The 24,019-nt window shown below is 41.2% G+C and overlaps 1 protein-coding gene across 4 annotated transcripts in view; it reads right to left on the reverse strand.

The window, feature by feature from the left end:
- Positions 1-5,771: 5,771 nt before the first annotated feature.
- The window catches only part of ripor1 (RHO family interacting cell polarization regulator 1), an 88,557-nt gene continuing 70,309 nt past the window's right edge, over positions 5,772-24,019 (reverse strand). For all 4 annotated transcript variants that reach the window (XM_039808800.1, XM_039808798.1, XM_039808797.1 and 1 more), the window contains 11 exons: positions 23,354-23,526; positions 22,106-22,781; positions 20,107-20,243; positions 17,157-17,268; positions 15,148-15,283; positions 12,723-12,884; positions 12,411-12,563; positions 9,646-9,842; positions 7,761-7,844; positions 6,744-6,834; positions 5,772-6,426 (listed from right to left, as the gene is read on the reverse strand). In XM_039808800.1, the coding sequence (XP_039664734.1) occupies positions 6,329-6,426; positions 6,744-6,834; positions 7,761-7,844; positions 9,646-9,842; positions 12,411-12,563; positions 12,723-12,884; positions 15,148-15,283; positions 17,157-17,268; positions 20,107-20,243; positions 22,106-22,781; positions 23,354-23,526 (2,019 nt within the window). In that variant the 3' untranslated portion in view covers positions 5,772-6,328. The remainder of the gene's footprint in view (positions 6,427-6,743; positions 6,835-7,760; positions 7,845-9,645; positions 9,843-12,410; positions 12,564-12,722; positions 12,885-15,147; positions 15,284-17,156; positions 17,269-20,106; positions 20,244-22,105; positions 22,782-23,353; positions 23,527-24,019) is intronic.

Below are 24,019 nucleotides of genomic sequence, written 5' to 3' on the forward strand. Positions count from 1 at the left end.
GTTTATTAATGCAAGAATGACAGGGCTTCATTCATGATCCTCTTGATTTACCTGCACATCTGAGAGCCAGAGACAGAACAGGACTGTAGGTTAGCAGCTTACTGTATAATTAGCAAACACAATGGCACATGAGACAATCTTTAAACACATTTTTAATAGTTTGTATATATATTTGACACCAGAATGCCTGGATATATATTTTTGGAAAAAAAGAAAAATAGAATAAAATATTGTTTCCAATGCTGCACAATTTCTCAAGATTGTGGGGAAAATATATACAGTGTGCTGCAGTGGTTTTTCACTGCTTTACACGCTCTTCATTCTTAAAGAGTATCTCATCTGTCTTATTGCATCTGTTACTATCAAACCTTGAGGCACTTAAACACTGATGCTTTATGGATGCAGTAAATCTGCAGATTGCTGCTGTCCTTTAGAAACTAGTGGTAAATACATTAAACTCAGTGGAAGTCATCATAAATACATAAACAAACAGTGAGTCTCCCCCACACACACACACATCAGTTCTATATGATGATTCCAGTGACACTGCAGCCTGTTGCCTTTTTTTTTGCAGTAGTAAAATACTAAACCTCCAAATTTAACAATGCACAACTCACCCCTTACTTCTGTCAGCTGAAAATAACATCTGAATGTCAGTTCTTCTCAGGGACACAACAGTACATAAGGAAATCATTATTGCCTTCAATAAATATGTTTCTATGATGTATACAAGAGGATTATAATGCTAGTGAAGAAAATCTGATCTGAGATTAATCCCTGAATAAATTCAGAGATTAAGATAAAGTCATAGAGAATACTTACTTTTAATTATATTTTTAACAATAATATGAAGATTCTGACTTTAAATTTAGAAGTTACTTTTTCCTCATAGCTAATTTCATGTCATGGCCCTAAACTTCTGTAAAGATGGTTACATCTTCACACGCACAGCTACTACTCTTTTGTTTCTTAATACACAGCGTTGCTAAGAACATCTATGTCAGTCTAAGGGAAGTCAACCTGGTTGGCACATTGTAAATTACTGAACCCTCCTGCTTCAAGACAAAAGACGTGTCCCATTTGCACACTTTACACTAATTCTTAACGTATATTTTGAGCATGTGGAACGCACGTCTGAGAAATAAATATAAAGTGATGTACAGTTAAAACTGACTACGATTTGGTGTGACGTTGATGGACACTGCACACAAAAAGTGAAAATTGTGGACAGTGGTACGAAAGCTAAGACAACACAAAAAGTCTACAGCCATGCTAGCAGCCCTCGGAGGCCGTTCTTAGGCACGTAAACATGTTATCAATGACAATGCCAACATGCTGATGTTTAGCAGTAGCAGGTATAATGGTTACCATGGTCACCATTTCCAACATCAGCACTGAACACAAAGTGCAGCGGAGGCTGATGGGAATGCCATTAGTCCTGCAGGTATTTGCTCAGAAACCAATTGGATAAACTGAGATTTTGACCCGATGATGGCACTAGAGGAAATATTAGAGGATCACGATCAGTTATGACAATTCATCCTGAGGGGACATAAACGTCTGAGCCAAATTTCACAGATCCGTCAGTTATTAGTTTAGATATTTCAGTCTGCACCAAAGCGGTGGACTAACTAACCAACACTGTCATCACTCGAGCCCCACAGCTAGCGTGGCTAAGAATCACATAGCATTTCCCTTTCAGTACAAATGTTTTTTTTCACGGCTCCAACATTAATACAACATGTTTACATCATAGTACTAGTATACAGTATGAGACTGGGACACATCTATATGCCATCATCAGTCATCGGGATAAGAGATGACGCTCCAGTAACGGTGCGCAGGACATGAAAAAGGCAGAGGGGCAACATCACTGTCAGCAGAGTCACTATGAAACAAATGACACTAGATTACAATAAACAGGAACAAGTGAAGTCACTGGGGCTGGACATTTTGGCATTTTACACCGACAGTGGTCAAACTCAGTGTGGACAACTTTCTGGATTACAGTCAACTCTTTCAAAATATCGCCACTCGTTAAAGAGTGATACCAGTGTTTTTGGTTGTTGTTGTAGCTTTTCTTTTCCCCCAAGCTTCTAGTCTTGTACTTTGTTTTTTGAATGTGTGTACAGTATCACTATCAAGTCACAAAGAGCAGACGCTTGAGTTGGTAATCCATCACAGTGAACGTCAGAAATACTGAGTCAGCATGATCTAATAAAGATTTATGAGGTCAATCATTACAAAATAAGGTCTTCAGTGTTTTTCTTTGGTGAGTGCAATGGGCCTACTTTGAAAAATGGTCAGCAGCATTGTAACGGCTTAGCATGTTATTCATAGTAAATGACATAGATATGGCACAAACACACTGGTAAGGCCCTTTAATATTTCATGGTGTAATGTTTGTGGCCAATTTACTTGACATGTAATCCAGTTAATTTATAATTATCCCTGTTCAAATGTTTTAGGATGCCAATACTAACAGAGACAAATGGAAATTTGTATTCTTTCTAACAGAAGAAATCTTTAGTTTGAGTTTCAACTGTAACTGGTGTGAATTTAAAGGAAACCAACCCTAGAACTGGATGGCCCGATCTCTATAGCTCTACCCGGTGATCAGTCTTTGCCCTCTCATAAGACAAAGTCCTCCAGAGCGGTCTGTGACAGTAACAAATATTCAGTGACTCCAAGCACAATGCCACCCCATTTACAGCACATATGTCAGTGTCACAGGTACAGTAAGTGCCACAGAAAGTCATTTAATGAATCAATTCATCAAACTGATTGGTTGAATGAATATTTGAATGAAAATAAACTCATTAAAACAGTAAAAATAAATGCAATCTTATAAAACAAAGTATACATTTACAAATGAAGAATCTGCTAAGATATAAACAATTTACAATCACAGAATATTGAATTCCAGTGGCATTAATTCATATTATATGCATTTCCATGAAGAATAAGATGTCATTATTGTAAGGAGTAATGGCACTGAATTGCTTAAACCATTCTCTATGCAGAAGCAGCTTGACACGTTTTCTACAGTCTCAACCCTTTATACAGAACTACAGTGTGAGCTATGCTTTTCTTTCTTTTTAAATCGGTTGCCAAAACCTTGACAGCATTAAGCATAAAGGCCTGCAAGACAGAGATTGAAAAGCTTTCATATTTATCTTTTGAATTGGAAGACGTTTCACAGTTGGTAAGCCAGCAGTAGCAGTGTTGCAGTTATGTTGTCTGGACTGATGAATCTCCAGTATTCGTCCCTGCTTCAGTCCCAACATGGCATCCTGAGCGACACGGTGAAGCCTGCTCACACATGATACGTGGCTTTATAATACAATTGGCAAGAAGGACCGCAGCTCCACTGACAGATCCAGGAAGAATGTAAAAACATGTACAAACATCACGTCTTTCCCCTTCACATCAACGAATACAATCCAATACAAACCTCAAGGTGTTTGCTTCCCAGGGTGTGGCTCAGTCCTGTGATGTACAAGACTCCATGACTACATTTACATGCACATAATATTCAGTTTTTTGCACTTATCCTGAAAAGGCAATATTCCGACTAAGCTGTTTACGTGGCTAATGAAAGTGAACATTGCACTAATATTCCCATTTACATGCAGCCATGCAAAATAGGATTTTTCAATGTTTTCCAGCGGTGGCGGACTTGTTTGTCCATGCACACACAGCCTCCCTCTTTCATTCCTTCCTGAAAACACCGCCGTTGCAATGTTTTTGCATATTCAAAAACCCGTTGCTACCCAAGTCTTTCATAACGTTTTCAAGTAGCTGTGTTTCTCCTACTGACCAGAGATGTGGGCTTTTTCTTTTAGCCATGCATCTCTCTTGCAGCCCTGCAAACTGTTGGCTGCTTGGTTTGGGTTCAACAACCATAGCAACACACAGAGCTGACCATAAGCCGTAAACAGGCAAGAGGCCGTAAACTGTCGCAAACCTAAAAAAACCCCAATTGAGACAATATTCGGTATGTGCTGAATACATGTCCAAAGAATGCTTCTAAATCCTAAATAATACCTGCATATCCCATATGTACATCATTGGAAAATGTTACATTCAGAAGAAGGCCTTATTGGGAATATCCAAATGGAATATGCTGTTTACAGGACCTCTATTAAATCCAGAATATTATCATGTTCGGAATAATAGTGGAATATTTTGGTGTGCATGTAAACGTACTCAATGTCAACCTCTAAATCAAGAATGTGATGCCCACTGTCATGCAACATGCATGAAGTTTATCTCTTCTTTTAACTCTTTGCGTCCGACAGTTTTTGTACATTTCTGGAACTGACAACCTGACAATCAGCCCACCCCGCGCAGTGATTGGCCAGGTGTTTGGACATTTCTGTCGACCTCTCCTTTTTCATTATTCACACAACTATCGGTCACGTTTTGTGTTAACAAACAAGTGCAACGCCATGAATGCCTTCGAGAGTCTGAAAGTGTGCAACGTTATCCATAAACAGCAGTATGAAAGATAGTGAATGGGCACGGTTTCAGTTTTTGTCTCGGTCTTTGGTTTAACTTGGACTCGGCTACAAAACCACTCGGGCTCGGACTAGTCTCAACTTATCTTGACTACCGCCTTGGTGCAGGAAACCACAGCCATTCTGGCAACAATTTCAATCATCAAGCATGAGTAGAGCCAATGGCTATAGTAAAGGCAGAATTGTATGAGAAAACGTGCAGTTCACAGGCATCCGTCCACCTGGAGGACTGTTTAGTCTAAACTAGAGACAGCAGTATCTATTAAGAAAAGTAGTTTTATGTAATGGTAAGGGAAGCATTATACTGTGGAATTGGCTATTTACTCTATGTATGCCTACTGGTTCACCATGTAACCAGTCAAAACCACAGAGTCAAAGTAATAAAACATATCAAAAACACAAGAAACTCAACATTTTGGGCACTTTGTGGGATATGAACATGTGGATTATCTAACAAAGTGACTTTAAATAGCTTTCTAGACTTTTGTTAAATTACTTCAAAACATTGGACTTGCGTCTGGGCCATGGAGGAATGACTGCGATGCAAGGAGCTTGTCCAGTTTTTTTACTTCAATATGACGAAGGGCCAACATGTTCCTTCATGTCCTGCTCCACATCTTCTTGTCTCAGTGTCCATTTCATCCTTCTACTCCTCCCTTTATCCATCCTTCCATTCAAGCCTGCTCAGCCCAGTCTGAGTAGTTAGCACAGGATGAGGAAACGTACACTGGTGTGTTTGTAGCTTACTGACTGTAAACGTTTGCCCAGTGTTAAGTAGAGTTTCTTTCCTTAAAGGGTAACTAGTGTTTTTTTTCAACCTGGACCCTATGTTCCTATGTTTTTGTGTCTAAGTGTCTGATGGAACAACAATCTTTGACGTTGGTCCAGTATTAAGAGAGCTCGCTGCAGTCAGAAGCGGTGAAACAAGCTACAGTTTAAGTTAACAGGGCAATTGTCCAGCTTGTTTTTACGTTCACAAAAGTGCTCGTTTTGCCGCTGACAGACTCAGATTAATATTCTAAGTGTCTGACAACATTATGGAAAGGATTTCTGAGGAGGTCGACCTTTCTGTTAAAGAGTAAGATCCTTTTTTAAACATAAAAACATCCGCGAAATTGCGTTCTCCAAACCCACCAGACTCCATGTAAATAAACAGTCATTTTAGCATCGTAAAATTACACTTCATTCAAAATCGACAGAAACTAAAACTATGAAAAGCCGTTTTGGGTCGTCTTTCCACTGTTCCAACAATCACAACTCTAGTTTTGGTTGAAATAAAAACAAAGTTTACCGATTTACATGTGAAAATATGCTGGCTCTATAAACACTAAAACTATTTTTTTTTAAAACAATATTATTTTTAGCGACCTCTGAGCTATTTCTGGTTAAACAGAAAGATCTTAAAGAGGTTTTCAAAAAGCCCCATCTCTGTAGAGATCCTTTCCATAATGTTGTCTGACACTTAGAATAATAACCAAAGCATTTCAGTAGCATTCGCGCATAATACTAAACCAGTTTCAAAGATTGTTGTTCCCATCAGTCACTTAAACACAAAAGCATAGGGTCTATGTTGAGAAAAAACGAAATTACCCTTTAATGTGAGTATTATTGCAACCTCTCCAACAGTGTATATACTGTATACCATGCACTATATTTGTCCTGTATGTTTTAGTGGCAATAGAAGAAGCAACCTGCTGTATATTCTCATTGTGACATAGTGTTCACATTGTGTTGTTCTGGTTTTGTTCCCACCGTGTGTGCGTGTGTGTGCGTGTGCGTGTGTGTGTGCGCGTGTGTGTGTGTGTGTGTTAGAAAGCTGTGCTGGCCATGCTTCCTGGAGCAAAGAGTCTCGGTATGCTGTCCTGAGACGTCTCCACGTGCCTGTGCGCCATCTTCCCCTCCTCTCCTGTGCCACACAGTGAATTAAAAAGGACAACAAAAAAGAAAAGTGGAATGAAAGAATGGACAAATGAATGAATGCAATCATCCTCTCAACAGACATTTGTGTTGGACAAAGTTAAATGGCAGAAAACAAGCAAGATGTGCAGGTCTTATTTCTGCCTTAAATATTGTCTAATGTCACAGATATATGAAAGAATGGAATAAAAAAAATATGAATGGATGAAAAAACCAATGTCAAATTATTTCTCAACAGGAGTCTTATTTTATCCAGAAAATGTATTGTTTAGCTGTCATTCTAACTAAAATGATGATTGTTATTACCGAGCACCAGCAGCGCTTGTTTGGCAGCATCGCGGACTTCGTCCTTGTCTGTCCGACACAGATACACTAACTGGTCAATACTTTCTTTGGCCTGGAATGACAACAGATGGAATACAGTGGTCAGCATGATAAGGACTAGGGCTGCAACAATCCATTATTTTCAATGGCAATCATCTATTGATTATTTTCTGGATGAATGGATTAGTTGTTTGGTCTCTAAAATGTCAGAAAATGGTGAAAAGAGTTTCCCAAAGCCCAAGATAAACATCCTCAAATGTCTTGCGTTGTAAACAAATCAAATGTATTCAGTTTACTGTCACAGAGGAGAGAAGAAACTAGAACATATTCACATTTAACACGCTGACATCAGAGAAGTGTGACTTTTTTTTCTTAAAGAGTAACTCAAACCGATTATCAAAATGTTGTGATGCGATTTTCAATAGTTCACAACTAATCCAGTATTTTTTGCGGCTTTACCATGAACAAATAAACAGAGAGGTTATTTACTTCAAATCAGGGTTCCTGCAGGTTTCAACAAGTCAAAGGTAAGACTTTTTAAGACCTTTATGAATGAAATTTAAGACCTATATCACGTATCGAAATGCAGAGTCACAAAAGTACTTGCAAAGTTAATAAACTTATTAAAATTGAATAAAAGCCACACAGACAAATAATAATCTGTAAATATACAGTGAATTATATTTGGATGAGCAAAAGAAAGAACTACAACACCACGCAAAAAAAAAAAGTTTAAAATAATTGAAGACCTAGAACACAACACTTCAGCGACTTTGTTCGGCCTAAAATTTTGATTTTGAAATTTTTGACTTTATTAGACCCCACAGAAACCCGCAGTTAATCGATTTATTTTATAGTTGACAACTAATTGATTAATCTTTGCAGCTCTAATTAGGACATACTACTTTACTATACAGTACAGACAAGATTTTATGAGCGTTGAATGTGTAGTCTTTTGACAGCTGTGGATGAGAGCACAGACTGTGCATGTGTTTGTACCTTGAGACAAGCTAAGGCCTTGCAGCCACAGACTCTGGTGTCCACATTCTCATCTTCCAGCAGCTCCAAACAGCTGACCAAAGCCTGAGGAAGACAATGTACACAGTGTTGACTTCTGCAGTACATGTTGTTACATACCCACTAGTCTCGCATTGCCAGACCTTCCTCCACAGCGCTGCAAAGGAAGGTCTGGCTAGTCCACACAGCACTCCTGGATGGGAGAAAAACGTGCTCTGGTTTATTGGCATTTCATTAAACCAATCACAATCATCATGGGCTGCACGGAGCCACGGTGCCTCTGCTAAATAGTCTCAGGAAGGAACTTGTTTTGGTGGAACATGTGTACGTTCAAAAGTAGTTTTAGTCGTGCAACAGAAAACTCTGCGGAGTATCGAAAAATACCCTATTGCAATACCTAAGTAGTAAATCTCATCAGAATCAGTGAGCCAATCAGCACGCAGCATGCTTCTACCAAGATCTAATAATGTCTGTGATTGGCTGTCTAATGTTACACGTCGTAGAGACACGCAGGAAAAAACTCTACGTTACACATAAACGGCTCACGGAGTAGGAGCTGGAAAATGATTTGGGCCGTAATGTGTAATGTTGTAATTTCTTTTTGTTCATAAAATTGATAGCGAAAAAATATTGTTTAGGATCCGGTATCAAAGTGACGGTATTGGTATCGGTACTGAAAAGTTTGGAACAATACCCAGCCCTATACAGCATGGAGAACGGGTGTGTGTCCTGGGCCACATTAAGGAGCGCCTACTCAACTGTGAGCAGAACTACGTCCTCATTCAAAGTATCCTCACGTCACAGAAACCACTGAGAGTGGATGGTGTGTTTGGGATGTTATTATCATTTACTGTCGGTGATGTGTCTGTGTTTCTGTTCCGGTGCTGCCTGCTCTTATACCCCCGGCTGTCTGGAGCTCTGTGCCTCACAATAACATTATTTTTAGTTTCATAAAACATCCCTGAATTCACCAATATGTAGGATATTATTAGAGACATTCCTGCTCTTATTTCGTCTCCTTTTGTTATTTGTTAGTCTTGCATTGCCAGACATATCTCCACAGCGCTGTTTTATCTCTGGATAAAGCCTGAGTGGTCAATGCAGCGGCTGTGGAAAAGTTTAATTTCTTATAAATTCTTACAACAAAAGTCCTCCACCTCAAACCAAACGACTTTTCAAGTGACTTCACTGTCGCAGACTACTTTCCTATATCAGAATGAAATCCTGATTGTCTTGCTAGACTCGGGGGGGGGCTCCAGTCGTCCCCATCGTTTGGTGTAAGGTCATAAAACTCAGTCCCAGTCAGTCTTTCTCCCGTCTGGACGTTCTGACAAAATCTAACGTTTGATATTACTCTAAGTTTCAAGTCTTGGTAGTGAAATTAAATCACGTGAACATTCTTAACAACCAATGGGTGCTCTGCCTCCAGCACCAAACAGGAAGCAGCAAACTGCTAGAGCCGGTGTTGTTTATGGTTGCTATGGCGCTGCGCTAAGCTAAACGCTAAAGAGGGAAAGTTGCCGATTTTCAACCCTTCTGAAGAGAGATGTCAGACTTTAGTCGTTACAAAGTCTGTTCAAAGTCTTCTAGCGTACGGTAGGCATGAAACTTCTTTTGAATGTGCACATGTTCCACCAAAACAAGTTCCTTCCCGAGACTATTTTAGCAGAGGCACTGTTGCTCCGTCTGGCACTTAGCGCCAAGACAATTGTGATTGGTTTAAAGAAATGCCAACTAACCAGAGCATGTTTTTCCTCCCATCCAGGAATGCTGTGTGGACTCGACAGACCTTCCGCCACAGTGCTGTGGAGGAAGGTCTGGCAATGCGGGACTATTTTCTAAGTAAGATGTTGGTGTGTGCTCTCACCTGCTCTCTCTGTCGGGGCTGGGCCGCCAGGCTCCTCAGCACAGAGCTGGCAGAGGCCGACACTTTGCCTCGCGGGTCTTTCAGTAGTCTGGCCACAGCGTGAAGTCCTTCTCTCCTCAGGCTGCACTCTGCAGGACGCCGCAGAGCGTGGACGATCACATCCTGCTCACACGACGCCAGGCTCTGCACCAACCACACTGCAGGAGGGACGATATCACTGATTAGTCACCGATCAGAAGCTTTTTCATTTAGCTGTGTCTGTGTGTCTGTGTGTGTGTTGTGATGAAAACTCAGCGTTAGACATACACAACATAAACGTATGAAAAGTACTTTTATTTAATTCTCTCATCAACAGCACAGCTGTGCTCTCTATCTCTCCATCTGTCCATCTCTCGCCCGAGACGCAGGTTTGCATCCTGCAGTTCAGTATGACCGCTGGCTCACACTAATCTCTCTTTTTCTCTCAGTCTTTTTGAAAATGAGTCGGGAAGGCAACTTGAGTTTTAATGCTATCCAACAAAGAGAAATGTTCTCCCCACGTTTTAAAATGGTCATAAATCGAGAGTAGCCTATTTCCTTGTTTACTGCTGCAATGAATGAAATGCAGAGGAAGAGAAAAGAGCATCTGTCTCCACAGAGTCATCTGTTGAGTGTTTGGTGGTTATTTATTTGTGCTTTAGAACTTAATAACTGTGAAACAATCATAAAATAAGCTTTATTATCTCTCTCTCTCTCTCTCTCTCTCTCTCTCTCTCTACTGCACAAAGAGGAAAGTAGCTACAAAACATCATTCTGCTGGAATTCTGCTGTTCACTCAATAGGACGTGTAACTGCCCCGCCCATTTCTAGCATTTAAGGTTATTAGTACTATGCATTGCTCCCAGGTTGTAGGAGGTCGTATCTGAACACGTCACGACCAGGGATCAACTCGTGTGGACTGGCTTGGTTTTGAATTGACAAAGGAAGGATTGAACATGGGTCAGATAACCCTGGTCATTGGTTGAAAGAGGTATTACATAACTTTCACCTTATAGTTCCACCACGTCATCGGTCCAAGCAAACAAATCCCTGCTCTTACTTTTCTAATTGGATGGGAATATATGTTGCACTTGACGCACCACTACAAGACGACTCAACAGATTTGGCGGCATTCATTCAAAGTATGGGGAACTTCTTAATGAATGTCTGTTTAGTAATTCATATTTTATCCTTTATTTTCATTCCAGAAGCCATATTTGAGCACACACACATACATTCCTTTAAATGTTAAGGGGAAGATTAAAAAAGAGAAACTAGATCTGTGAATTCTCACAGAATCACAACTGAATTCATATCTTGCTACTCAGTCAGAATCATATTAGCCTGGAGTCCCAGTCTCTGTCAAAAATAATCATATATATCATGTTTTAGGCCTATTGGCATTTAAAATGTAGCCAATGGCATATAAAGAGCCTTTTCTCCATGTCCACTTAAGTTTCTCAGCTTGTACTCTAGTAACATTTGGGTGGTCCAGGTAGCTTTGGATAAAAAATGGTTGTCATTTACAAGGCTACTTTTACTTTTATACTTCAAGTAAATTTCCAAGACTGTACTTTGTTACTTTTACTTGAGGAAAGAACTTAAATCAGTACTTCTACTTTTACCAGAGTATTTTTTAACACAAGTATCTGTACTTCTACTTGAGTACGGGAAGTGAGTACTTTTGCCATCTCTGGTGAATGGTCATGTGATACAGGTCATGATGAGACATGTTAAAGGTCCCATGACATGGTGCTCTTTGGATGCTTTTATAGACCTTAGTGGTCCCCTAATACTGTATCTGAAGTCTCTTTTATATAGACCTTAGTGGTCCCCTAATACTGTATCTGAAGTCTCTTTTATATAGACCTTAGTGGTCCCCTAATACTGTATCTGAAGTCTCTTTTATATAGACCTTAGTGGTCCCCTAATACTGTATCTGAAGTCTCTTTTATATAGACTTAGTGGTCCCCTAATACTGTATCTGAAGTCTCTTTTATATAGACCTTAGTGGTCCCCCTAATACTGTATCTGAAGTCTCTTTTATATAAAGACTTTTAGTGGTCCCCTAATACTGTATCTGAAGTCTCTTTATATAGAGACCTCAGTGGTCCCCTAATACTGTATCTGAAGTCTCTTTTAACCCACTAGAGCCAGTCCCACAATGAGCTTTCCTTAGGATGTGCCATTTCTGTGTCTGTAGCTATTGAGGAGGAGAGAGGGGGGCAAGGTGGAGGGTGGGGGTGTGGCCTTGACTAACTGCCACTTTTCTCGTTTAAAGCCATGATGTTCTCTCTCTCTCTCTCTCTCATGGGTGGGCCAAATTCTCTGGGGCGAAAGCAAAAAAAGAGGAGGTATCCTTGCTCCTTATGACCTCATAAGGAGAAGATTCCCGATTGGCCCTCTTGCCCATCTGAGCTTTCATTTTCTCAAAGGCAGAGCAGGATACCCAGGGCTCGGTTTACACCTATCACCATTTCTAGCCACTGGGGGACCATAGGCAGGCTGGGGGAACTCATATAAATGTTAAAAAACCTCATAAAGTGACATTTGGACATGCCATGGGACCTTTAATAAGAATAGAAATTATTGTTGTTACAGAGCTAAAACTCTTGTGTTGATGGAGATGAAAATGCTGCTTAAAACTGAAAACGTAGTAGTGTAGATGTAGCTTGACAGTGTGTGTGTGTGTGTGTGTGTGTGTGTGTGTGTGTGTGTGTGTGTGTGTCTGAGTGTGTATATAATACCTTCTTCTGCCAGCTCAGTGACGTGTGTTTCCATGTCACTGATGCTGTTGGCCTCCAGGTAGCTCCACAGCTGGAACAGCGTCACCATCACTCCGTCTCTGCTGCGCCGTGGTAACTTCTGATCCAGCACTCGCTCAACCAAACACTGGAACACTGGACACACACACACGTTAACATGACACACACACACACACACACACACACACACACACACACACACACACACACACACACACACACACACACACACACACACACACACACACACACACACACACACACACACACACACACACACACACGTCTTTGTACCTGTGTCGGCCATGTTGCTGGCCCTCTCAGGAAGTGTTCTGGGGTAGACTGTAGACAGCGTAACCAGGAAGCGGTTGGCAGAGACGCTGTACACACTGCCCTGCCCCACACACTGTTGCCATAGTGACACAGCCCCCGAACACAGGCCCAGCTGTGGTATCACTGTGACAGAGGAAGATAGGACAGAGGATCGAGAAGGAGTTAGTCTTTCATTTCTGGATCAAGCTTGCTGAAGTTTACATCGTTTCTTTAGTTTGGAGCATGGAGGTTCACTCTGGACCTTATGTGAGGAAATAATCTCAGAAGGTTTCAGAAACTTTGGTTAAAGCATACGGAAACCTTTAGGCATAGAAGCTCTGTTGGTTTTTTCCAGGTTTCCAACACATACTGTATCTATCCACATAGTCCACAATAATTTTTGCCCTTTAAATGTTGTGCAAACCCTTCTATAAGTGTAATCCAATCTTAACCAAATTTAGTAACTGTAAATTGTATTTGCATGGATATAATAATTATTATCATTCTTCCGCTGCTTTTTTGATGTTCCATATTATTATGGCGGTTGCGGAGTGGTTACACATCCTCTGAGACAGACCGTCACAGAGGCGTTCTCTATGCCCTGGGACAGACTGACAGGCTGGACTCCGTTTCTTTGGGTATGGCAAGGAAACTATTTCTATAGCACATTTCAGCAACAAGGCAATTCAACGTGCTTTACATAAAACATTATAGAGCAATTAAAAGAAATAAGATACAAATACAAATATAAATGTTACAGTGCAGTGTTAGAAATTAACAATTATTTTATTTAATAGGTTGTAGGGACTGGTTTGGGAGGGGAGAGGGATGGGTTTTATTTTGTGTGGCGTGTAAAATCTTCTAAATAAATAACGAAAGGTTCTAAGTAATGAATTCTTTTTTGCTATTACAGAGGGAAAGTACCAAAAAAAAAAAAAGGTACTGGCACCAAATATCAGGTACCGATACCAGTAAAAACGCGAATGGTAGGTAACCCCTTACTATGCACTGATGTGAATTTGATCTCTAGGTGGGTCATCTATGGAGGTCACTGAACACAGAGCGACAATCTATTTGATACATTTCTGAACAACCGTCATTGAACACACATGGAGGGCTCAGTGGAAAGTGATTGATGATCTGACGGCTCTTCTGCATAGGACAGTGATGGCTGAATGTAATATTGAGACAAACCCAGAGTATAGGCCCAGATACCAGAGCTTACCTTCAGTAGGCCTGTCACGATAGTCAATAAATCAATTAATCGCACGATAAAAAAAATGAGCTCGATAATGTTTCCGGCCGCGATAATTTCCATTTGCATGCTTGTTTGTTTTCCTCGTCTCTCTCTACCAGAGAGACTGCACGAACACTCTCGGTTCCTTAGCGTAACGAGGAGTGAACCCTCTTGTCAGTCGCATGGTCTTTGTGTGGGGGCGGGACTCCAGGCGGAGAGAGACAGAAAACGCTAGTTGAGAGTTGGAGCAGGGTTTCCTGCAGCACTTTGCAGTTAAGGCGCAGTCAAAAAAAGAAAGTATATGAGCCGATATCACCCGTGTTACTTTCGGTCCGTTTTCTCCCTTTCATTCAGACCACACAGCTGACAACCTGCAGGTGGGGCGGGGGGAGAGGGGACAGGTTCCGGACATACACGCCCGGGACAGGCTCGACGCCGCGCTGCCGTGGACACGGACCGGACGCTGCAGCCCGTGGCGGGGGACAGGCTCGGACATACAGCGCTGTGGACTCATCAGTCCCGCAAGTGGTTTAGGAAAGTTGCTGCATGTGTCCGACAATGCACAGAACGTAACGGTACAAGCCTACACTGTCCTCCGGACGAGTGTGGGGAAAGTATATCAGAGTTGCACCAGTGTTTGTGTGTGTGTGTGTGTGTTTTGTGTGTGTGTGTGTGTTGTGTGTCGGCCCGCCCCACGAAGCTCCGACCAGAGAAAGGGGAGCGCACCCGCCAAAATGAAGACTGAAAAACAGAACTATTTTCGTACAAACATTTACTCGCCATGTGGCAGATAGCCATATAGATAGATTTAATTTATTAATTATATATTATTTAAATTTAATAATATTTAGTGTTAATAATTGTAAAATGTAGTACAGAGTCTGTAGTCTGAGAACATACGTGTCACAAACGGCAATTCCACAACTGTACATCAGCGTGAAAGACGACATACTAAAGGAGATCAAAGACATATTGTGGATATTGTCTTCCAGTTCCAGTGTTAAATATTCTTTAGAAATAAAAGTGTATTGATCTTTGAAAATGTTTTTTTATGGCATTATTAAGGCATTATCATTATATTAGATGCAAATGGTCTCTCAACGACAATATTATCGTTTATTCTGGGACAATTTATCGTCCAGCAAAATTTTTTATCGTGACAGGCCTAACCTTCAGCAGGATGTCTGAAGCGTCTTGGGTTGTCCTTGGCGATGCGTCGGATGATCTCGAGGACTCGAGCCTCTCTCAGCAGTCGGTCCAAGGCGTACATCTCTCCGCACCGCAGCGGACCAAACATACCCAGACACTGCACACATAACGTCATATATCACTTTACACAAAAACATCTTCAAAACAGCTTTGACACAACAGTAAATCTTAACTGAACTAAACTAAAACTAAACACTAATCTGCTTCTCTGCAGCCAACCTCTAACAAAATGGATAGAATGCAATTTTGGTGATTATATGGTATGTTGATCAGAGAACTGACCAATCTTTTATTGTTGTTCCACAGAAAATATACCTTTAGGGGCAACCTCTAGCTCACTCAGTAAGAGCGTGCGCCTGATGTGGGCCGAGTACTTTGCAGCGGCCCGGGTTTGAGTCCAACCTACAGCCCCTGCTGCGTGTCATCCCCCATATCTCTCCCACCTTTCCTGTCTATCCACTGTCACAATCAAATGGGGGGAAAAGCCCCCAAAAAATAGTCTTAAAAAGAAAGAAAGAAAATATACCTTCACCGTTTCATCATTTAGTTTTACAACCAGTAGGCCATTTACAAATCAGTCTGCTACTTCAGCACCACGGACAGCGCCATGGTTTTATCCATAGAAATAAAATGGATTGAAAGGCCATTGAACTGTTTGCTGTGGTCATTTGATTAGTACAAAACAAAATGGCCATAGTTGTCAGTTGTCATGACGACAACATGTCAGCGGGGCCATGAATTGTGTTGCAGCTTGCTGGAGGAGAGCGGTCCAACGCAGCTCAGAAAATGTTCTACCAGACCCGAGTGGAGTGAGGGGGAGGGACAGTTAGACGCAGCGGCAATGGATCAGCAGACAGTAAGACCCAACCCGCAGTTACTGCAAAACCTCACCACTTCCCTCAGTTTATACGGAAGTTAAAGCCGACGGCAATGCCGCAATAAGAACCACTGATGGCAGAAAGGTACTTTGCAACAACAGTTTGAGTTTCTCAGAGTTTACGAGGTGCAATTGAATGCACCATTAGCTTAACAAGACATCGGAGTCCACATGCTTTATCTTCGTTTTTTGTTTCTATAGCAAAATGTTGCCACACGGTGACTTCAGAGAAGCAGGAGGATATTCCAGATCTGTTGTTTCTCAGTTATCTCCGACTCCGGCAGTAGCCATGGTGTCTGGAAAAGTGCAGCTGCAGGCTACCGCTAAGCTAACATTACCCTGTGTCTTTAGCTGCATGCTACCAGCCGGTAAGCTATGCTGTCTGTTTTTTTTCCTTTCTTCGGACATGCGCAAATAGGCGGGGCTGGAGAAAGAAAGAAATACTGGGGAGTTGACGATCCTGCATTTGATTCCGATCCAAAATGAAAATTGAAAGCTCATTTCGAAAATTGACACCCCTAGTATCTATCACCACTATTATGACTGCTTCATGTTGTATTACAACTATGACTTTTTAATAAGCAAAGTAGAGAAACTATGACTACCATCATATCACAAACACTGTAACAACTAGAACTGCTTCTGCTACTTTTTTTTTTTTAGGACGTATTACTTTGATTTGTTGATTTCCACAGGTTACAAAGACATTAACTTTCTTTAGAAAAGTAATGCCAACCACTACTAATACTTCAAACAATCATGCTAGATAATCCAGATTTACAATGTACTTGTAGAAATAAAAAAATAATACTTTAACTTCAATACTTGAAGTATTATAAAAACAGCCGTTTTAAGTATTTATTCAACTACTACAGCCTCTTCAACCTGCTTCTTCAGGAGCAAACTTCAAATTGAAATTGTGTAGATGCTAAATAAAATGACTTTAGTCCAGTAATCATCTTTAAGGTGCTGCTTATGTCCAAGATAGTTTGGCATAGCAAGCATCTCTGCTCAGCTGGAACCTAACAGTGTTACATCATGCATCTATTTGAGTGTGGGAAATGATTCGAGGACAGCGTTTTGGGTGTCCTACCAACAGCTGCGTGCTGCAGTTCTTCAGGTGGACCACCAGGGAGCAGTCTAAAGTGGTGCAGCCTGTGGTGAGGGGGGTGGAGGGGCTATCCCAGCCTCTGTCCTGCAGAGACCTACAGACACACAAGAGCAGTCTTTAATGACGTCCACAGAGTTATGGGAGGCTTCTATCAACACTGTTTGTGTCATGGGTCACTTCAGATCACTTTATTAGTTCTTTTGTGTCCCTCAGTGGGAACATAGCCAAATACAGACACAAAATAAAACAGGCAACACATAATCAATAAGCAATATATAAAAGTGTTACAGTGGTACAAAAAAGTGAATATACCGTATTGACCCGAATATAAGACAACGCCCCCTTTTCAAGGGGGGAAAAAGACTTTGTTGTTGTGTTGTTTATATATGTTGTGGATGTATATTGGTGTTTAAAATTCTAGACCCCAAATACAAGACAACCTTACGTTTTCAGATATATTCATAGGGAAAAGAACACGGTCCTACATTCAGTTTATTTGGGTTTACATGTAAGGAAAGGTGCTATACAAATAAAATTGACACTGAAACTATATTCGGGTCATTACGGTATTATTATGTAAGTAGCTGGCTGGCCAAGAGAGGTCTGCAGCTCTGTCCCCGAGGGCAGCAGCACCTTTACTCCTGATGTTTCTTGAGAAACTCTCCTTTGAAATATGTTTGAAAGTGTGGACTGCTGTCTACTCCTCACCCAGACTGTGTACTGGAACCGTACATTGTTTTTAGTCATGGCTCTAGGGATGGCAATGTCGGTCTGTCAGTCTGTCTGTCCACTGCTATAGTAGTCTCTTAGTCTTGTTGAGTTTCCCTAACTAATAGGGATGGGGGAAAAAAAAAAGCAGGTCGGCCCAGCCCTACTAGCTAATATTAAATATTTGACCATATTCATGTTTAGAAAAGTGTTTTCATTGCAAATATTTTTTTTTGATTTCTGCAACTAGGCTGCTTTGTGTTTGAACTGATAAATCAACCATCAAAATGGTCAAATGAAATCACTACCAGTGATGAAATGATCCAATGAACTGGATTAGTATCTGTATCAGTCACATTGTTTAATAGATCAGGCATGAGTGACTAATGCAGAATCAATGCATGGTTCTTCGTTGGTGTCATAAAGCAGAGGCTCTCAATCTTTTTTTCAGCCAAAGAACCCTTACAAGATAGAGAATATACCAGGGGCCCCTCATGGATGTCCCCTAGCCCATTTCTTTACACTTCTACAGTCTTACTTATGTGAAAGGACAACACAAGAGAAATGTATTAGAAAGATTTTAGACATGTATCAAACATATTGGCAGATTCCAAGAGTTTGTTGGATTAGAACGTGATGTAGATCATTATTTGATCAGATTTTTATGGGAGCACCAGGGATTGTTTCCCAGCGTGCTCACTGATCTCACAGCTGCAAAGAGCAGTTTCTTCCACAGAGCAGTCCATCTGTGGTATAGTGATGCTCCAGCACATCTCCACTAGATGGCAGCAAGACACTTCCACAACAATGAGATTCTTCAACAACAGGAGCTAGACCAGAGGGCTATTTCACAAAACCTAGATAGTGGATTAAGCCGGGATTTCACAGTTATCCTGGGTGACTTAAGCCTTGACTCATTTTCACGAAAGCAGAGGCACCTAAGTTACCATGGAGATTTATTCTGTGCAGCTAGCCTGCTCCTGACCAGGCTAACAGCCAGGCTAACAGCTAGCCTGCTCCTGACCAGGCTAACAGCAGGATGTATTAATCCTGGAGCCTTTTCTGTTCACTCAGCAGTGGTTTCACCTTATTGTTATCAGCCCGTATTAAAATAACACATGTACATGTTGCTGTTCAGTTAAATACTGTTATTATTTAAGGTTGTGACCATTCTTTTTTTATAATTAGTCATTGTTACTGTTATATTGCTGTATGAAGACTGCTGTTCATATTGTTGTTAGAAGTTTGATTAATATATTTTAGCAGTTGTTAAGATAATTAGAAAAGGCTGATTAAGTTGCAAATGTGTTTTAAATGAAGTCAGTGATGAAGGGCAGTATATAAAGTACTACACTACATGTGTGTTTCTATAGTGGTTCTAACAACAGCTGACTGGACAGAGACCAATACTATATCTTTTTAGATGATTTATTTATTTTTCTATTTTTTAACAATAAAGGATCATGTAAATTACTCTTCCATGTGCTTTTTATCTGCCATTCTTAGCACACCATTTGTATTCTGTCCATTAAACTGGGACTATAGTTTGAGAGGATTGTACAATGATATAAACCTATCCTAATTGTACAATCCTTAATTATAATCTTAGTTCACTGGACCAGTAACTATATAGTGTAGACTACTGTACATTCATGTAACAACAGGGAGAGGACACCCCAATGGTTTCTCACCTTATATTTTGCCTGGGGGGAAATAACTGATGAATATACTCCGTTACAGTCATGTTTACAGTGTGCATTGAGTTTATCACTTAATTATCTTCATAGTTTCTAGATTTTGAGAGTCTAATTTTTCAGCGTCTTTCTTTTCTATGTCTATATATACGAGGAAGCAAAGCATATTTGGAAAGAAGCAAACTCGCTATAATAAAACCGCAAAAATTGCGTGGCAGACAATAGCGAACGGACTGAACGATAGTCTAAAAATATACATTTCACTGCTCTTAACTGAAACCATTGTGCTCACTTTTAATCCAAAATATACAACTGTTAATGTGTGCAAATTATTAGTAGCCTAACAGTTACAGTCCAGAGCCGTGGTCACATAACGTCTAATTTTAGGCTACTTACACATTCAGTCGGTCCGTGATCGGAGCATTTTCTCCATTTCAGCATCAGTAAATCTGTGATCGACCTTGTGGTCTGTTAAGGAAAGCTGTGAATGCGCATCTATCCAAATGACTTAACCCTGTGTCAGCACTGACCTGACGTTTCTACTCCTCTGGTCGCCCTTCTCCTCCTCTTCCTCCTCCCAGTCCGACGTGTTGAGGAAGTCGAAGCTGCCCAGCGCCGTTTCCACGGTAAGGCTGGCCATGCTGGGTGTCCGGCTGTGCCTGCCGCCCTGCATGCACACACAGACACACACACACACACACACACAATAGTCCAATTGTCAGATATGTCTTTAGATATATAGATGCACAAAGAGCATACACAGACTTCCACAAACTTGGTTCCACCTTAAATTTGTTCTTTAAAGAATTGTGACCAAGATATGAAGTAAGCCTGACATTTGACAGCATAAAAATAAACATTTCAGTACTGTGTTTTACTGATACCGATTTGTCTGTGATAGCTAATGTTGGATGATTATATAAATCAGGCTATAATTACTTATGACAGGAACATTTTCGACAGCAACCTCACTCTTGAACCTCTAGCAACCAAATCACCAGAACTGCCTTCCTCCACCTTAAATACATTACCTGTCTCCGCCCATCACTCACCTTGTCTGCTGCGGAAACTCTGATCCACACATTCATTACTTCCAGAATCGACTACTGCAATAGTTCATCTGCCAAAGCCCTAAATAAACTTCAATAGTAATTTCCTTTGAGTGACTTTGAATGAGATTAGAATAATCTGGTTGCTGTCTTCATGTGATTGGAGAGACCTGGATTTCCCACCCACCTGATCTCTGCATCTCTGTGATGGGAACTGGAATTATCAAAGTTTGACCCTCTGAGGATGAAAGACGCACCGGCGAGTCCAAACAATGTTTGACAACACTCCTACTCAAAAAGCGATATTACAAAATTTTATTTTAGTAAGTAAATGTAGCAAGCTAAGCTACAGCAACATGGCAAAAGTAGTTGCACCGGAGCCATAGAGCTGGGCAATATGGAGAAAATCAAATATCACAATATTTTTGACCAAATACATCGATGTCAATGTTGCGGCATTATTGTAGGGTTTGACTATTGGTGCTTTCACAAAATATTAACACAGTGAGAGTTTTGATAAATAATCACCAATAATGTTGATATAATGACTCAGTGGGTAAATAATAAAACCGCTGTAACAGTCTGGTAATTTTAGAAAATTACATCACTTTAGTGTTATGTAGCCTGAAAAAACATGAAAAGACAACACTAATTTCATATCCCGATATTACGATATCCATGTAAGACGATATATAATATCAATATATAGCCCAGTGCTATACAGCCATGCACATTACATACACACCTGTGTTTGGCTGTGGCAGCATAAAGCTCTGCTGTGCTTGAGCTTCACACTACTTGATCAATACAAGACATAAGCTACCGAAAAGCTATTTGATTTAGGAAACAGCGACACTACTGAGAAGTAGTTAAACTAGTGACGTTACTGCCCAACACAGCTTGCAATACAAGTGCAGTGACACCGTTGGCATGAGTTGCTAATGTAGGCTACCGGTTTATTTTTTTACCTTTATTTATTCTGGGAAAGTTTACTGAGAGGAAGTCTCTTCAAGAACGCCCTGATCACATTCAAACAGTTACACATTGATACCCTATCAGTGTTTCTCCCAGAAAAGTTGTTCAGCCCGGCAGCATTAATGTAGAGCCCAACAGTTTCTGGATAATCATGGACGGAATCATGAAATTGAGAATTTAAAAGACAGCTTTCAAAGAGCCCTATGATAAATCAGTGCTAAAAGCTAACTGGAGATTTATAAATATAGACATCTAAGTTTCCAACCGAGCCTCCCCGCTGTGACTGTAGTTTAAAAAATAATTCCCAGTGGCTTAGTCCTGGTGGTGGGAAACTTAGGCCCGGTGGGAAACCCTGCCTATAATATTTTTAAATTTGTCAGAAGGTGTGAAAGTGACAAATGCCGGTTTAATCGGTTAGCATAAATTTGAACAGGTTTTGCCTCATACACTGGACCGATAAAATCAGAAATCGACCCAACTCTTCTCATGCTTGCTCCATCTTTACCTTGAGTGTAACCTGCAGCAGCTTCAGCTCTTGTTCCAGTAGTTGTAACTCGGGGAACTGTCCTCTGTAATCATCCAGAGAGGAAATGACCGCTGCCAGGGCGTCTTCTAGCCCGCTGTCCACCAGAACACCTTCCTCTCCGGACACATGATCTGGCATCTCCTCCTCCTCCACCGACACCCGCTGGGCTACATACGTTTCATCCCCGCTCTCTGGGCGTGTGTTGCATTCTCGCTCTGTGTGTGTGTTCATTTGTGACGGAGTGCTAGGGTCCACTGCTACGGTCCCGGGGGAGGAGGATGTTCGGACAGGGCTGGATGTGTCCCGCTGCTTCCTGTGTTGACGTTGATCTGGGACAATGTCGCCTGTTGGGTTTTCCTCTACGAAGCCGAGCCTGGTCAGCGACGGGTCCGCGGCGGCAGACTCAGGAGTTCTGCTGAGCATCTCCATTTCAATGTCGGTGATGGAGAGCCCAGAAGCCAAAGACATCACCTCTCCGGACTCTGCGGACCTGTCCACCATCACAACGCCATCAGCACTGCTTTCGCTGATGTGGCTCAGAGAGCGCGAGTAGCTGCGCGAGGCATGGCTGTTGGTCACCACCACAGGCACTGCTGCGTCCTCTTCCTTGCTGTTAGGTTTGGTCTTAACACTGACCGTCTCCTTCTCCTCTTCCCTGTAAATCAGTTCATTGTATTATTACAGAGCACCAACATGCAGCATCCCTGTGGTTATGGGCAAATGTAACAAATAATCAGTCAACAATTATTATTTTTTAAAGGTCCAATATCATGCTAATTTTCAGGTTCATACTTGTATTTTGGGTTTCTACTAGAACCTGTTTACACGCTTTAATGTTCAAAAAACATTTTTCTCATCCTGTCTGTCTGAATATACCTGTATTCACCCTAGCGCCTGTTTCTTTAAGCCCAGTCTGCTCTGATTGGTCAACGTTTGTGGGTCCGAGTCTCTGCTCCGTCATTGCAGCCAGCGAATGACCGTAACGGCACTGTAGCGCCACTTTCTACCTATATACAGCACATAGTATAGTTGTGACACAGCATACAGAAGTCCTAACGGCTCGTTTAAAAGGCACAGTTTTTGAATAGGGGCTGTGTGTATTTCTCTGATTGAGTGTTTTGATACTTTCACAGTATTTATATAGCACCTCCACCTGCTTTTTAATCAAAGAAGTCATGGAAATCTCACTTTTTACAAAATGGGACAGCAACCAAAATCAAACACTACCTGTTGCTCTGTGCTTGGTGTGTGGACGCGTTGGGAGCCTCACTGACAGTGCTGACTCTGTAGGGGGAGTTTGGAGTTAAGGTGGAGTCGTCTCTGGGGCAAAATGAGACGTCGGGCTGTGGGGAGGAACTTCCGCTTACAGCCGGCTGGATGTCTGGTGTCACCACCACTGCCTAGAGAACGAGATAAAGTAACAACATAGTCAATAACTTCAGTTGTTAGAAGAGAAAAAGGTCCGGAGTGCTCGAACGTTTGAACAAATAACGAAGGTGCTCTTTGAAAGGGAACACAAAAGTCAAAAAAATAGAAAGGTCCAAGGCAGTCTGCTGGCAAACGTTTAAAAGAATGCTGCCTGAGAGGAAGCGCTCCAGAGAGGCCTTCCGAGCAAAAGTCCCCCTGAGAACCGTGACTGTTTGCACTTATAAACAGGGAGAGATCAAAGCTTGAGGAAATGTCATTTCTTTGTTCATAGTGAAAAAACAAAAGCATAGACGCCTAAATTAGAGGGCGTAGTTTGGTTAGACCGTCAGGGACGACTGCATGGATCACCATGATTGCGCAGCATGCAGAGACATTAAAAAGGTACCGACAGGTTTCAGCAGGAAAAATAGTTTGATTGCCAGAGTGTCCCTTACAAACCAATCCTTAGAAAAGATAATAACACAG

This window comes from Perca fluviatilis, chromosome 8 (genome assembly GCF_010015445.1).
Source record: "Perca fluviatilis chromosome 8, GENO_Pfluv_1.0, whole genome shotgun sequence".
Taxonomy (NCBI): Eukaryota; Metazoa; Chordata; class Actinopteri; order Perciformes; family Percidae; genus Perca; species Perca fluviatilis.